The sequence below is a fragment of the Mauremys mutica genome, chromosome 12 (assembly GCF_020497125.1).
Source record: "Mauremys mutica isolate MM-2020 ecotype Southern chromosome 12, ASM2049712v1, whole genome shotgun sequence".
Taxonomy (NCBI): Eukaryota; Metazoa; Chordata; order Testudines; family Geoemydidae; genus Mauremys; species Mauremys mutica.
In genome coordinates, this window is record NC_059083.1 from 68,156,362 (window position 1) to 68,169,452 (window position 13,091).

At 55.2% G+C, this 13,091-nt stretch overlaps 1 protein-coding gene across 1 annotated transcript in view; it reads right to left on the bottom strand.

Moving 5' to 3' along the window:
* The window catches only part of LOC123346345 (unconventional myosin-XVB-like), a 47,340-nt gene that overhangs the window by 13,678 nt on the left and 20,571 nt on the right, over positions 1-13,091 (bottom strand). Inside the window, exons 16-33 of the mRNA XM_044983678.1 lie at positions 12,487-12,583; positions 11,955-12,062; positions 11,023-11,212; positions 10,812-10,902; positions 9,987-10,206; positions 8,000-8,118; positions 7,068-7,127; positions 6,754-6,829; positions 5,683-5,801; positions 4,947-5,065; positions 4,234-4,375; positions 3,991-4,102; positions 3,232-3,392; positions 2,602-2,714; positions 2,420-2,483; positions 2,103-2,175; positions 1,676-1,752; positions 1,211-1,287 (exon numbers count right to left, since the gene is read on the bottom strand). Coding sequence (XP_044839613.1) covers positions 1,211-1,287; positions 1,676-1,752; positions 2,103-2,175; positions 2,420-2,483; positions 2,602-2,714; positions 3,232-3,392; positions 3,991-4,102; positions 4,234-4,375; positions 4,947-5,065; positions 5,683-5,801; positions 6,754-6,829; positions 7,068-7,127; positions 8,000-8,118; positions 9,987-10,206; positions 10,812-10,902; positions 11,023-11,212; positions 11,955-12,062; positions 12,487-12,583 — 2,018 coding nt within the window. The remainder of the gene's footprint in view (positions 1-1,210; positions 1,288-1,675; positions 1,753-2,102; positions 2,176-2,419; positions 2,484-2,601; positions 2,715-3,231; positions 3,393-3,990; positions 4,103-4,233; positions 4,376-4,946; positions 5,066-5,682; positions 5,802-6,753; positions 6,830-7,067; positions 7,128-7,999; positions 8,119-9,986; positions 10,207-10,811; positions 10,903-11,022; positions 11,213-11,954; positions 12,063-12,486; positions 12,584-13,091) is intronic.

Consider the following 13,091-nt stretch of genomic DNA (forward strand, 5'->3'; position numbering starts at 1 on the left):
ATAGTTGAAAAGTGACTCTCTGCCCCTGTTCCTTAATCAACATTAAGGTGACTGGGCAACAAAATGGCAGATGATATTCAATGTTGATAAATGCAGTTATGCACATTGGAAAGCATAATCCCAACTATACATATAAAATGATGGGATCTAAATTAGCTGTTACCACTCAAGAAAGATCTTGGAGTCAAGATCTTGGAGTTCTCTGAAAACATCCACTCAATGTGCAGCGGCAGTCCAAAAAGCAAACAGAATGTTGGGAATGATTAAGAAAGGGATAGACAATAGGCAGAAAATATATTGCCTCTATATAAATCCATGGTACGCCCATATCTGGAATACTGCACTCAGATGTGGTCACCCCATCTCAAAAAAAGATATATTGGAATTGGAAAAGGTTCAGAAAAGGCAACAAAAAATGACTAGGGGGTAAGGAACAGCTTCCGTATGAGGAGAGATTAATAAGACTGGAACTTTTCAGCTTGGAAAAGAGACTACTAAGAGAGGATATGATAGAGGTCTATAAAATCATGATGGGTGTAGAGAAAGTAAATAAGGAAGTGTTACTGTATTTACTCCTCACAACACAATAACTAGGGGTCACCAAACAAAATTAATAGGCAGCGGGTTTAAAACAAACAAAAGGAAGTATTTCTTCACACAACGCACAGCCAACCTGTGGAACTCCTTGCCAGAGGATGTTGAGAAGGCCAAGACTAACAGGGTTCAAAAAACAACTAGATAAGTTCATGGAGGATAGGTCCATCAATGGCTATGAGCCAGGATAGGCAGGGATGCAAAACCATGCTCTGAAGTGTCCCTAGCCTCTGTTTGCCAGAAGTTGGGAATGAGCAACAGGGGATGGATCACTTGATGTTTACCTATTCAGTTCATTCCCTCCGAAGCACCTGGCACTGGCCACTGTCGGTAGACGGGATACGGGGCTAGATGGACCATTGGTCTGACCCAGTATGGCCATTCTTATGTTCTTAACATTCCCTTCATATCACTCACTCACACACACACACACACCTCCCTGCCAGTGTGGGTTTCCCCACCCTCACTATGGCCGCAAGGCCGGCTCCCCCCTTGCATCACAACCATGCAGCCAGAAGGTTGCCCTCCCTGTGTTCTCCCAGTCCCTCCCTTCAGCCAGGTAGCCCCCTCTGGGCACACACCCATCTCTTGCCACGGACAAGCCCTCGGTACTCACAGCTTGGGATTCTGCGTGATCTGCTTGATGACCTGGCAGTAAACCTCATCGCGCAGGTTCTCCTTCTCCTTGCAGAGCTGCACATGGGAGACCAGTATCAGAGGGGCCAGACCTCCAAGCCAGCCCCTGTGACATCTCCCAAGCACACACAGGGGACCCTCAGGGCCTCACCAAAATCCACCCAGGGGTTCCCATTCACTGGTCTCTGAGCCTTCCTCGGACTGGCAGCCATCTGGCCCAGCAGGAAATGGACAGCTCCATCATCATCTTTATGGAGAGATGCCCAAGGAGGTGAAATCATGGGTTCTCCGTCTCACCAACCCCGATTCAGGTTCCACCTCTTCCTCTAAGGAGGCCGGTTCCCGGATCTCTGCCCATGCACACCCCTGTTTCCTGGAAATCCCAGCTCCTGGCTTCACATTCCCTTCAGCACCCCAGCACATTACCATCAAGAGGACCACGAACCTGAAGAATCTCATAGACGTAATCGATCTCGGCCTGGTTCTTGAGGGTGGGCTGGTCTCCCATGAACCTCATCAAAGCTGCAAGGGAGGAGCCAGGATTAGACTGGGACTGGATGGGTGGAAGGTGGGGCTGATGAAGCCCTGGTGTGTGGTTCCTGGTGTGTCTGGGGGGAGGGGTGTGGATCCGGATGCTAGAACACAATCTCGTCTCCAGGACACGCACACTGAGCACCAGGCAGATGTGTTTTACGGAGCACATGGTTGTTAGAGGTGGAAGTACCCTAGGGCCTCTGCTGTCCCTTCCCACCAGGTTATTCTTCCCTCCTCTGAGCAACAGGCATCCTTGTGTGGCCACTGGGACTGTCTAAATCAGCCCCTCTCCAGGCTCCCGCAGCCCCACCCCTCTATGTCCCAGGGCAGCGACTTACTCATGAAGCTCTTTGTCGCCAGCTCATTCATCTCGCTGTCCGAGTACTGAAGCAGGGACTCCTGGATCGGGACCTGCAGAGCCAGAGCACTGAGGTGAGTGGGAACAGAGACGCTGGCCTCGCTGGGACGTGCAGGCACCACAGGAAATCCCAGCATGGTCGATGCATCCTGCAGGCCCAGGGGCTCGAGCCCACGACTCCAACCCCCCCGCCCCAAATAAACACGCCGCCCCGTCTGGGGCAGGGGGAGGGGATCCTGGGCTGACGTTCCGGCTGCAGACTCACACCTCCTTCCTCCCACCCCCAAAGACACCCACCTTGGTGTGCTCGACCAGGGCAGCTGGGCTCCTCCTCTCCGCGCTCATCCCCTTCCATTCCAGCCTAGAGAGAGGGGACATTTGTTTGGCACAAGAGATGCCCACGGCTCGCTCTGCGCAGGCAAGGGCTGCCTGCATGTACACACACACGTCCACGGGCCGAAGGGGCCCGGGCTACTCACGTGGACTGGGCCTCCCGGAAGTGCGCCATGGCAAACTCCACCATGGTGTAGTGGTGGGCGTCCGGGGAGAAGGCAGAGCTGGTGATTTCCGATGCCAGGCTGGGGACAGAGCTCTGAGGGGACAGACACCGGACCCGCCCCCAATGTTAGCTCAGGAAGGGCCTCTCCACCACCAGTCTCCTGCTTGAGGCTCACCTGGCTCTCCTCTGCAGAACCCTCTCCCTTCCCCAGATGGGTCTTCCCCTCTCCCCTCCAGGGATCTAGCTACGGTACTCATCTGTTCTCCTCACAGCCTTTAATCGATTATCCTCAACACCCCTGTGAGGCAGGATAGTGCTGGTACCCCCATGATTCAGAGAGCAACCTGAGGCACAGGGAGACTAAGTGATTCAACCAAGGTCACACAGGCAGTCTGTGGCAGAGTAGGGAACTGAAGTGTGCCAAGTCCTAGACTGGTGCCCTAACCACTAGACCATCCTTCCTCTCACCTGTGCACCCCTACTTCCATCTGGGTGTCAGTCACTGGCAGGACCCTCTCCCCAGATTCTTCCCTCTGCCTTTTTGGAGACCCTCCTCTGACAGCCACTCCAGAGCCCAGCCATGTCTCCCCCACCCCATCGGAGGCCTCACCTCCCTGCTAACACTCGTCTCCAGACAGTCTCTTTTCAGGTTCTTCTGGAGCCTCTCCTGTCTGTTCATGTGGGTGCTGAGGTAATCGGGGGCTGCCGCCAGCTGCACCATGCTGGAGGGGAAGAGGCCGGAGCGGCCGCCAACGGAGCCGAACTGCCAGCCTGCCAGAGGTGGGTGAAGAGAGGGACAGGTCGCTAACAAGGAGCATGACTGCATCAGGCAAAGAGCAAGGAGGGGTTGTGCTTCTGGCAAGCACCTCTGAGGGCTTTCCAGGCGGCACAGGGCCTCACGGCCCCCCCAGAGTAATCCCTGCCATGCGGGTGGGGAAACAGGCACAGAGCAGGGATGTGCTGGGCGGGAGGGCACAGCGGGGAGCTCTCCTCCCCTGCTCTAACTCCTAGACCGCTCTTCTCATGCTGTGCCAGGACATTGCATGCCCCCACCCACTTAGCTCCCTCCAGATGGTGGCAGATGATGCTGGGAAGGGCACTAGAGGATTTCCCTGACACCCCGTTGGCTGGGGCTGGGAGGAGGACGTGGGCGTCTGCTGGCTCTTATGTTAGGCAGGGGCAGTCCCAGTGCCCGGGTTACAGCCCTCCTCTTGCCTGGGTCTGTTTCCCAGCAACGCCGTGTTGCATAGCAGAACACCCCCTGCATGGCAGGTGGAACGTCTGGGATCCAGGTCTGGGACAGTGGGCCCCTGGGCACTGCCATTGCGGGTCGATTCCCGTCCTGCCCTGCTCGGATCCATGTTCTCACCTGGCTCCAGCCCCTGCATGGGCAGTAACTGGATTAGGTCGCCCTTTTTGAAGCTCAAGAGGCTCTTGTCATCTGTGACGTAGCTGCGCAAAGCAATGACGTAGTTGGAGTCCTGTGGGGGAAGGGGACAGTGAGGGGGCTGCTGCCTGTGTCTCTGGTTCCTGCGACTGACGAGTCCTCGTACGGCACGTTGCCCCGCCAGGCCCACACGCGCTCACCGCCGCGTCTCAGCCGCTCCCTCACCTGCTTCAGCTCCCGGAGGAAAAGCTCCACCATGGCCTTGACCTGCCGAGCCTTCGCCGAGTGCAGGATCAGCTGCTCGTTCTTCAGGGAGAACTCCAGGCTGCTGCTGCCCCTCAGCTCCACCGACAGCACGTCTGCAAAACTGAAAAGGGCCGAACACGCTCCAGCCACCAGCACCGGGGTGGGGGGCCGGGGATGCCCCCAACACTCGTATCACCGGGGCAACCAACGCCAGGAAGGGCTGTTCAGTGTTTCACTAGCAGCACAATCCCTTGTGCAACTGCCCCTGGGAGAACAGACCTGGCAATGGCATTCTCACCTTGCAAACGAAACACAAGGTGGGCGGGGAGGGGCTGAAAGGAAACTAAACAGCCTTAAAAAATTGATGAGACCAGCCCAGAAAAATTACCCTAGAAGGGCTGAGCGACACTCTCCAAATGGCAGTGTGTAGGCGGGGAAGCTGTCGCCCCCTTCTGAACAGAGATGCTCCGCTGCTTCACCCATCTGTCTCCGGCTCAAGGGGCAGAGCTCCACACGCCGACACAGCAAAGCACGTTCTACACATCACCATTGCAACATGACGCAGCCAGAACTGCCCGATAGCCCAACAGTGAGGCAACAGACCCGCCCTCCTGCCCTTGAAGAACCACCCCCTGCAAATTTAAGTCCTGCAGCTGGCTCCCCCGAACCCACCTCTGGGCCCAGCCCCTCACCTGTAGCTGCAAAGGATTTTCAGGTATTCAGGGCTGAAGCTGGCTGCTTTTGCCATCTTCAGCAGCCGGATTCCCCGGTGAGAAACCCCAAGGAGCTGGACGTCGCTTCCTCTTTCCCCCTGAAAGAAAAATCCACCCACAGGTGGGTCCTGACCATGGGCCCCTGGCAGAGAACTTAGCATGGGCCCCGCCTGAAAGGATACACCTGGGGAGACCTTTCCTGCCATATGTAAAGATGACAAGCTGCTGCCAGCCCCTGAATGCAGCACTCTGACAACCAACGGGCACAGCAGATAGGCAGAGACTGAGAGACAGGAGTCAGTGAGAGCTAAATAGGCCAAGGGACGGACGGGGCATGCTGGGGGAATTGACTTGTAGGCAAGGAGAGCATGACGGGGAGAGATGAGAATCGGAGGGGGGTGGACAGATAGACAAGGAGAAGAGACAGGAGAGGGAAAGCAAGACACAGACGAGGGGTGTGCGGATAGGGAGAGCATATGACAGATGGATGGGAAGGGACGCAAAATGGGCCAGAGCTGCAGAATCTGGGTTTTTAATACCCCACAGTGTAGGGTGTTTGGAAATGGGGATTATATACAGGAAAGGGCCAGGGGCACATGTTGAGCTGGGCCTGTGTTTGAAGTCTGATTCCCCCACTACCCCCAAGCTTGGGTGGGAGGAGGGGCGGGGGGGGGGATGCTGATCTGGGGTTTGGAGAAGAGAGAGACAGACTTACCTTAACCGGGAAGAGCCGGGAGAAATAGTTGGCCCAGTTATCCCGAGCAGCCACCACAATCCTCTTCTTTATCCCGTCCTCTAGAATGGAGGTGGCATCCGTGCCGACCTGGAACTCTGCTGCCAGGAACAGAAAGCAGAAGCTCCATCACTGAAGGTAGGGATGGCCCAGCCTCTCCGCTAGGAGTTCACATACTGATTGTGCTCAGGTAGCGAGGGGCCCCTACCAACACCTTCCAACTTGGAGGCCTTCAGAAATTGGGCTCCAGAAGTGAATTTTGCAGCTGGAGCCCATCTCTACCCAAAAGCCACCACAATGGGACCACCTGGTCCCTGGCTCTCCAGTCAGCCCTATTCCCAGCCACGGTGGAAGGGGCTGGCCCTGAATATCAGGACACCCTTGTCTGGGCCAGTGGAGCTCGGCCTTCCCCACAGTAAGAACTTCTCCTGCCTCTTCCCTGCACAGCTAACTTCCTGCTGGAGCCTCTTGCTGACTAAGGAAGCCCCCTGTGTCTGAACGTGCCCTCTTCAAAGTAATATCCAGCCCATACGGCGTGTCGTTGCGGCCCCCTTCCCACCAGCACAATCCCCAAAGCCAAGCTGCCCCTCCTGACTTGGCAGGCACTGGGACAAGGACACTCCAGTGCGGTTCAGCACAGACCCATGTGACTCGTCCTCTCAAAGCCCGCTCCATCCAGTGAAACTCCCATTGAGGCAATGGGGTTAATGGATGCAGCCTGGGGCCAGGAGGCAGGAGCGGCAAACTTCTAATCAGTCTCTGCCTCCAACTCATGATGCAGCCTAGGGCAACTCTATGTCACTGCTCTGTGCCTCAGTTTACCCCCATCTATACAATGGGACTAAAACATCTCTGGGTCACAGAGCCGCCAGGAGGATTAGTTAATGTTCCCAGGGTGCTTTGCAGATACAAATGCTGCAGGCTTAATGCCAGTACAACTCCTGCTCCCTGCAGCATCATCCACGCCAGGTTCTGCCATGTAACCCGCTCATTGACAGCTCCTGCTAGGAGTTCTGCATGCCCGCCATGAGGAAGAACCGAGCCACCGGTTACCCAATAAGTCTTTCATCTTGCGCCTCTCCTCCTTGGAGATCCGGACGCAGGACTCCGAGTAAGTGTCTTGCATGATCTACAAAGGAACAAAGCAGATGGGATTCCATTGTAGATGCCTCCAAACACATCAGCCCAGTGGAGTATCTGAATCTGCATGTCAACTAGAGACTCAGGGAGGAGAAAGCAGGTGCATGGCTTGGACAGATACAGGGGAGGGACTAACATCATTAATGATGAAGATAAGGAGGCAGCATGTTGGAGAGATTAGTGGACAGAGAGGATGGAATGGGACACACACACACACACACACTTACCTGCTCACACAGCAGGTTCAAGCAATACGGGTGACTGAAGGCTTCTTTGGGGTAAAACACCTGCAGGCAACACAATGAAAACATTGCCTATGTTAGACTTGTAACAACAGGTTCTCCCATGGGAACTGTTTTGTGATCCAGCTGTCCTACCTCCAGACAAAGGGTCAACCTCCAACCATACACTGGAGATAAAGACAGCAGTGCTGGGGGACGAGAGCTAGAGGAGAAAAGAGTCATCACCAAAGCAGTGGAGCAATGGGAGAAGCCTGGCCGTGTCAGCGTGTGCTCAGATGCCAAACATGCTCGTGATAATTAAGGAAATCAGAGGGCTCCGGAGGATCAGTCAGTCAATCCACGTGGGCTCTCCTAGGTACTATGCTGGCTAGGGCTGGGAGGAGGCAGTAGCTGTCATTGTTTCCAACACTGACCTGGGACTGTCCCAATGCCCTGCTTGTAGCTCTGCAAGAGCCCTATCCCTCCTCTGGTATGGGTCTATTTCCCAAAGACGCTGTGTTACAAAGTGGAACACCCCCTTTGTGGCAGGTGGTATGGCCGGGATCCAGGAAGAAAGAGGCAGCTTACAGAAATAGGTCGCTTATATGGGCTTTTCCTCCATCACTCACACTTTACAAAGGTGGGCAATCACACATGGGGAAACTGAGGCATAGAAAGTGGCAGTGATTTGCCCGGGGACACACAGGAAGCTGGGAACAAGGGATCTGGGTCCTGACTCCGAGTTCAGTGCCTTCCCTACTCACTGGGTCATGCTGGGCATACCACTGCAGCTGGCTTTGTACTGTCTCCAGCACAGATGGGGCACAAGGCAAAGCAAGGTTTCCCTATGGCTGCAGATTGTGGGGGGTGACTACACCCCTCCCTTCCACAGCTGGTGCACATCCTTGCAGCGGGAGCCCCCGGGCGACAAACCATACCTCTTTGCGGAGGAAGATTTTCCAGGGTGTGGAGGCGTATGAGAAGCTGACGCTGGCAGTAAGCTTGTAGAGCTGTGTCTTGATGCTGGCATCTTCTTCTGCCATTGTCCAAGCAGAGCCTGGATGGGAGGAAAGGACAGTCAGGGGAGCTCTGGGCCACCATGGGAATGCAGCGTCCCCAACCAAAGACTCGCCAGGACAGGAAGGCGATGCTGCATCGTCTCAAAGGGCTACATTTTCAGAAATCAGTGACCAGCCTGTGCTCACTAAACACATGACCACACTCATTAAATGGATAATGGCATGACTTATTAGGCCTGCCTGGCAATGTTTATACACGGTGTTACATATGCAAAGTCCATTCCAGGGGGAGAAATGAGGAACTTGAGAGTTCCAGATGGAACAGCTGCCCTCTTATGCTTACACATTGGAATATGGCCTCACTTTATGCCATTATAAAATGATTGTTTGTCAAATGATCTAATAGAAACTCTTATGCAATCTTACAGACAGTGAGTTACCAGTATGGCATGTCGAGTCTTCATGCTTGGCTTGATTTTTAATTCTTCAGGAGATCGACTAAACAATCTAGATTTGAAGACAATCAGCTGGGCAGTTTTAAAGTTATGCATGTTTATATCTAAATGGTCTCAACTTTGACACCTCAGAGTTTGGAGACGGCTCGCAGACTAAAGATATCCCAAGGTTAAGACTCCCATTATATTCACTTAGGTATTTTCATATTGCTTGGTTTGCCTGGACATTGCTGCATTTTTAGAATGGGTGGGAGAGCCAGGAGAGGCAGTATTCTACAATAGAGCAATTTCTGCCCCATAATAATTGCCAAGCAAGAAGATACTTGTGGAGGGTGCAATACAAATGGAGTGTTTATTTGCAGTAACAATAGTGCTTTGCACATCATTAGCACTCTCCCCTCTTGAGGCCAGCAAAGCACTTGTAATCCAAGGCAAAACTCCCATAGAATTTAATGGGCACATCCCAACACCTCTGCAAAGTAAGGATCTGCTCCATTTTATACACTGACAGAGACTCCACACAGCAAGCAAGACTGTGTCTACACTATGGGGACTATAATGACATAGCTAGGGCACTATGGCCCCGTAGCACAGATGGAGCCTGCAGCGATGGAAGGGGTTTTTCCCACCTCCCCAGGCAACTGCAGCTAGGTTGATGGAAACATTCTTCCATCTAGCTGTGTCTACACCAGGGGTTCAGTCGACATGGCTGCGGTGCTCAGCAGTGTGGATTTTTCACACCCCTGAGCACTGTAGCTATGTCGACCTCAGTTTTAAGTGCAGCCCAGGCCTAAATGGCAGAGCCAGGAATAGAGCCCGGATCTGTCTCCGAGGCCTATGCTCTAACAATGCTGCCTCTCAGACACGTCAGTCGGTTTCTCCGAGTGCTTTGGGGTGGGCTGTGATGCAGAAGGAGCCCAGCCCCTGGGGAGGGCTTTGAAAGGCAGGATCCCTGTACTTCACATTCCTCACCATTCCAAAGTCCATCACCACTTTAATTGCAGCTTTGATAACGAGTTTCATACTGAAACTTGGCTGGACTTTGGCAGAGCTTCAGCCCAAAGGTCCTTGGCTTTTCTTAGTTGCAGTTTTAATATCCGCCCAGCCCCTCTGACATTTCTACCGATTGCACTCCATTGCACTGCCACGCCAATTTACTGCTGGCCAAGGCGGCTCAGTCCACGACACCGGATGGTGAGGCCCTCGTTTCACCCGCAGCAGCAGCGTGAGATTCCCTGACGCCGCACAACTGGGATGCCTCAGCCAGAGCCGAAGGGCCAGCTCTGTTTCAGGTCCCACGGCCTGTTCACTCCTGGGCCTGTCGGCTGACAGCAGGAGACCAATTAGCACATGTGGCCACGTGCCCACTGGGAACTGGGCTAAGACCCACCAAACTCATTCCGCACACACCACTGAAGGGGAAGGGTGTGGAACGGAAGGGCCCCGCTCACCTTTCGGCTCAGATTGCTGCGTGGCTTGGTCAGGAGGCAGAAGGGGTGGGGGCAGGAATGGGGGAGGTGGAGGGATGAGGGAAGCATCGGGGGAGGTCGGCTGCTGGCCAAAGAGGTTCATGAGAGGCTGCTGCTTTTCCCTGATGGATGTGGCGGTCTGGCCCTTCTTGGCAGGCGGAGGGGGCGGAGCCCCTCTGGGGCTCTTGTTCAGCGAGGAGGGCTGGGAGCAGAGAGAGAAAGCATTTTAGATATAGTCACACTCTGTCTCCAGGGGTAGGATACTCTCTGAAAGCAGCTGCAGGGGCAGCTTGCCAGGCCCCTGGGCAGGAACCACATGGGCAACAATATGGAGCCCCATAAACTGGCAGGCAGGTTACACACAGACAGGTGTTAATTAAAGTCAGACGTGTGTAGGCCAGTGCTCAGCGGTGGAGCCACCCACAGCAGAGTGGAAAAGAGACCTCACCTTGCCAGGATCCCCAAGGCCAAGCCAGCGCCGGGCGGGCAACTCTCCCAGGCTGGTCTGTCCCTAGGTCAGCCCTGAACACGTACTGATATAAAACTTGAAGTCATGACGCTGGGGTCTTCCCATCCAAGGATCACCAAGGGCTTTATTAATGAGCATTAGGACCCACAGCCCATCCTACCAAGCGAGTGGTATAGCTAGAGAGGTTGGGTTACACAGCCAGCCAGTGGCAGAGTCAGAAGTGGAACCCAGGAGTCCTGGATCCCAGTCCCCTGCTCTAAGCACTAGATGGTAGATTGGAAGATGCTGAAGCTGAATAGGATGTGTGCTGGTTCGGGGTTGGCATGGGAAGTGCTCACCGATTTTGGGGGCTGAGGGCTCGCCATCCCCAGCTTGGCCAGAGCTTCGTTCTTGGGGTCGCTCTTCTTCAGGAAGGGCTTGGACGGCCTCCTGGAGGGCAAGAGGAAACAGACCTGCCCAGTTTACACACAGGGCAGCATGGCACCAATGCAATCACACAGAGAGCATGGGACATGATTCCTCCCCTCCCCTGCCTGCTCACCCCCTCACCTGACGGGCACGATGGGCTGGGGCTCCGGGGCTGGCCGGCTCTGGTACATCTTAATGATGTTGCGGATCTCCCGGCTGGGCTCTCTCTTTGGCGCCAGGTCTGCAGCCACCACAGGGCGCGGCTCCTTCTTTGCTTTCTTCTCTTGCACTTTCTGCTTTGGCGTGGGAGGTGGTGAGGGGGGTGCTGGGGCTGCAGGGCAGGAGGGCATTTACTAATGGAGCAGCACAAGAGAAACTCCCTCTCTGCACTAAAAGCTGCCTCCTGTTCCCCTCAGGGGCTTCGCGGCCCTGGGGGCTCCATCACTCTTTCCCAGCTACCCCTGTTCCCCAAAGCCCATGGCCTTGTCCTCCCTAATGCGCTGCTTCAGTCCAGGCCTGCACTGCAAGAGGCTGAACAGGGCGGTCAAAGAACCACCCAATGCTCATGCAACCCTGCACGACTGTGCAGGAGATCAAGGCTGGGTTCGCAGCTGCTCAAAGCCAGAGTGGGGCAGGAAGGGAGGGGCATCTGTGTGTTGCACAGTGGCCTCCGGAGGAGCTCTAAAGAGGTTCCCCATTCAGGTCTCCCAGATCAGAAGGATGGCTGCCCACATCTTGCCCTGTCACCAGCAGGTGCAGGAGGCCCCAGCGGCAGTGGGACCAGCATGGGGGGAGAGCAGGATTTCTGGCATCTGCACCCTGTGCAGTCGGGAGGGGTGGGAGCACTAGCACACAGTTCCAGGGGCCTCCCTGCTGCTCCCTGGGCTGCAAGGAGGAGTCGCGTGGGGCTTGGGGGAGAGCTTGGGCAAGAGACAGTAGGATCCTCACACTCTGTTGAGAGTCCAAGGGAGCAGGGTCCTGCACAGGCGCTCAGCCCCCTTAGGATCTGGCCCTGCCTTGGGAGTGCTCTCCACCTGCCAGCGTCTCACACCCTCCTCAGCGCACGGCCTCACCTGTCTCTGGTTCGGGGCTGGACCTCTCTTCCTCCTGCTGTGGATTTTTTTGAGGGGTCCAGCTCTTGGAAGAGGGCCTGACTTTCTTCAACTGGATTTTTTGCTGTCCTGAAAGGAGAGGAGGTCTGGGGGTGAGCACAGAGCAGGCAAGGTCTTTCTGGGCCTGGTGGTGCCAGGCCCTATGCTTGCCACCTTGCTGCTGAAGCAGGCAGAGTTCTGTGTTAAAGCATCACTTGCTCTGCGTGGGGGTCACGTGACCCGCATGAGTCACACACACTCCCAAACCCAACAGGAGACCCCAGGAAACCTGTGAGCCTCCTGCTCCGAACCAGAACCCAGCCCATCCCGGGCCAGGCTCAGCCCCGGCTCACAGAGGGCTCAGCATGAGTTCTGCACGTACAGCTCCCGTTCTGGGCTTCACACATACTGCTGCACTGGGAGCTGCCTCAGGAATAGGCTGGCTCATGGCTGCTCAAGCTAAGGAAAGCTGGGTCCCGTGTGGGGTGAGATTCATGGTCAGGCAGCGGCTCACCCATTTTCTGGAAGTACTCCCGCTTCTGCTGGAAGGTGTCTCGAAAGACTGAGTCCTCATCACTGTCTGTCAGTTGTTCTTCTGGGTAGTCATGGATCTACAACACCCGTCCCCCCAGAACAAGCCAGTTAGGACTGTTGATGGACAAACATACAGCCTGGGGCATTTACCCCTGGCCTGACTGACCACGTAAATCCCCTTAGTGCCTCCCTATCTCTCTCTTACACACACAGATCGGGCCCAGTGGTGCAGTTCAGACTCTGATCTGGATCCAGAACTTCCCCCAACTCCGGGAGCGTTCGGATTGATCCAGGTTCGGGACCCTTTTCGAAGTGTGTGTGTGTGTGTGAAGTGTGCAGCCAGCGCTATATGAAACAGACAAGAATTCCTGCTAGCTGCACTGAGCCCTCCCCTCACACACACCCCTAGGGAGACCCAGCTCCCCCCACACCCCTTAGGAGCCCTAACCTGAGCCCAGAACCAAGGATAGCGGCAGGAAGCAGAGCGAACCCCTGTCCCCACCCCCAAGGCAGGTAACTGCAGGACAAGGCAAGGGATTCATGCCTGGTCTACACATATAACATAGGTAACCCAGCTATATCACT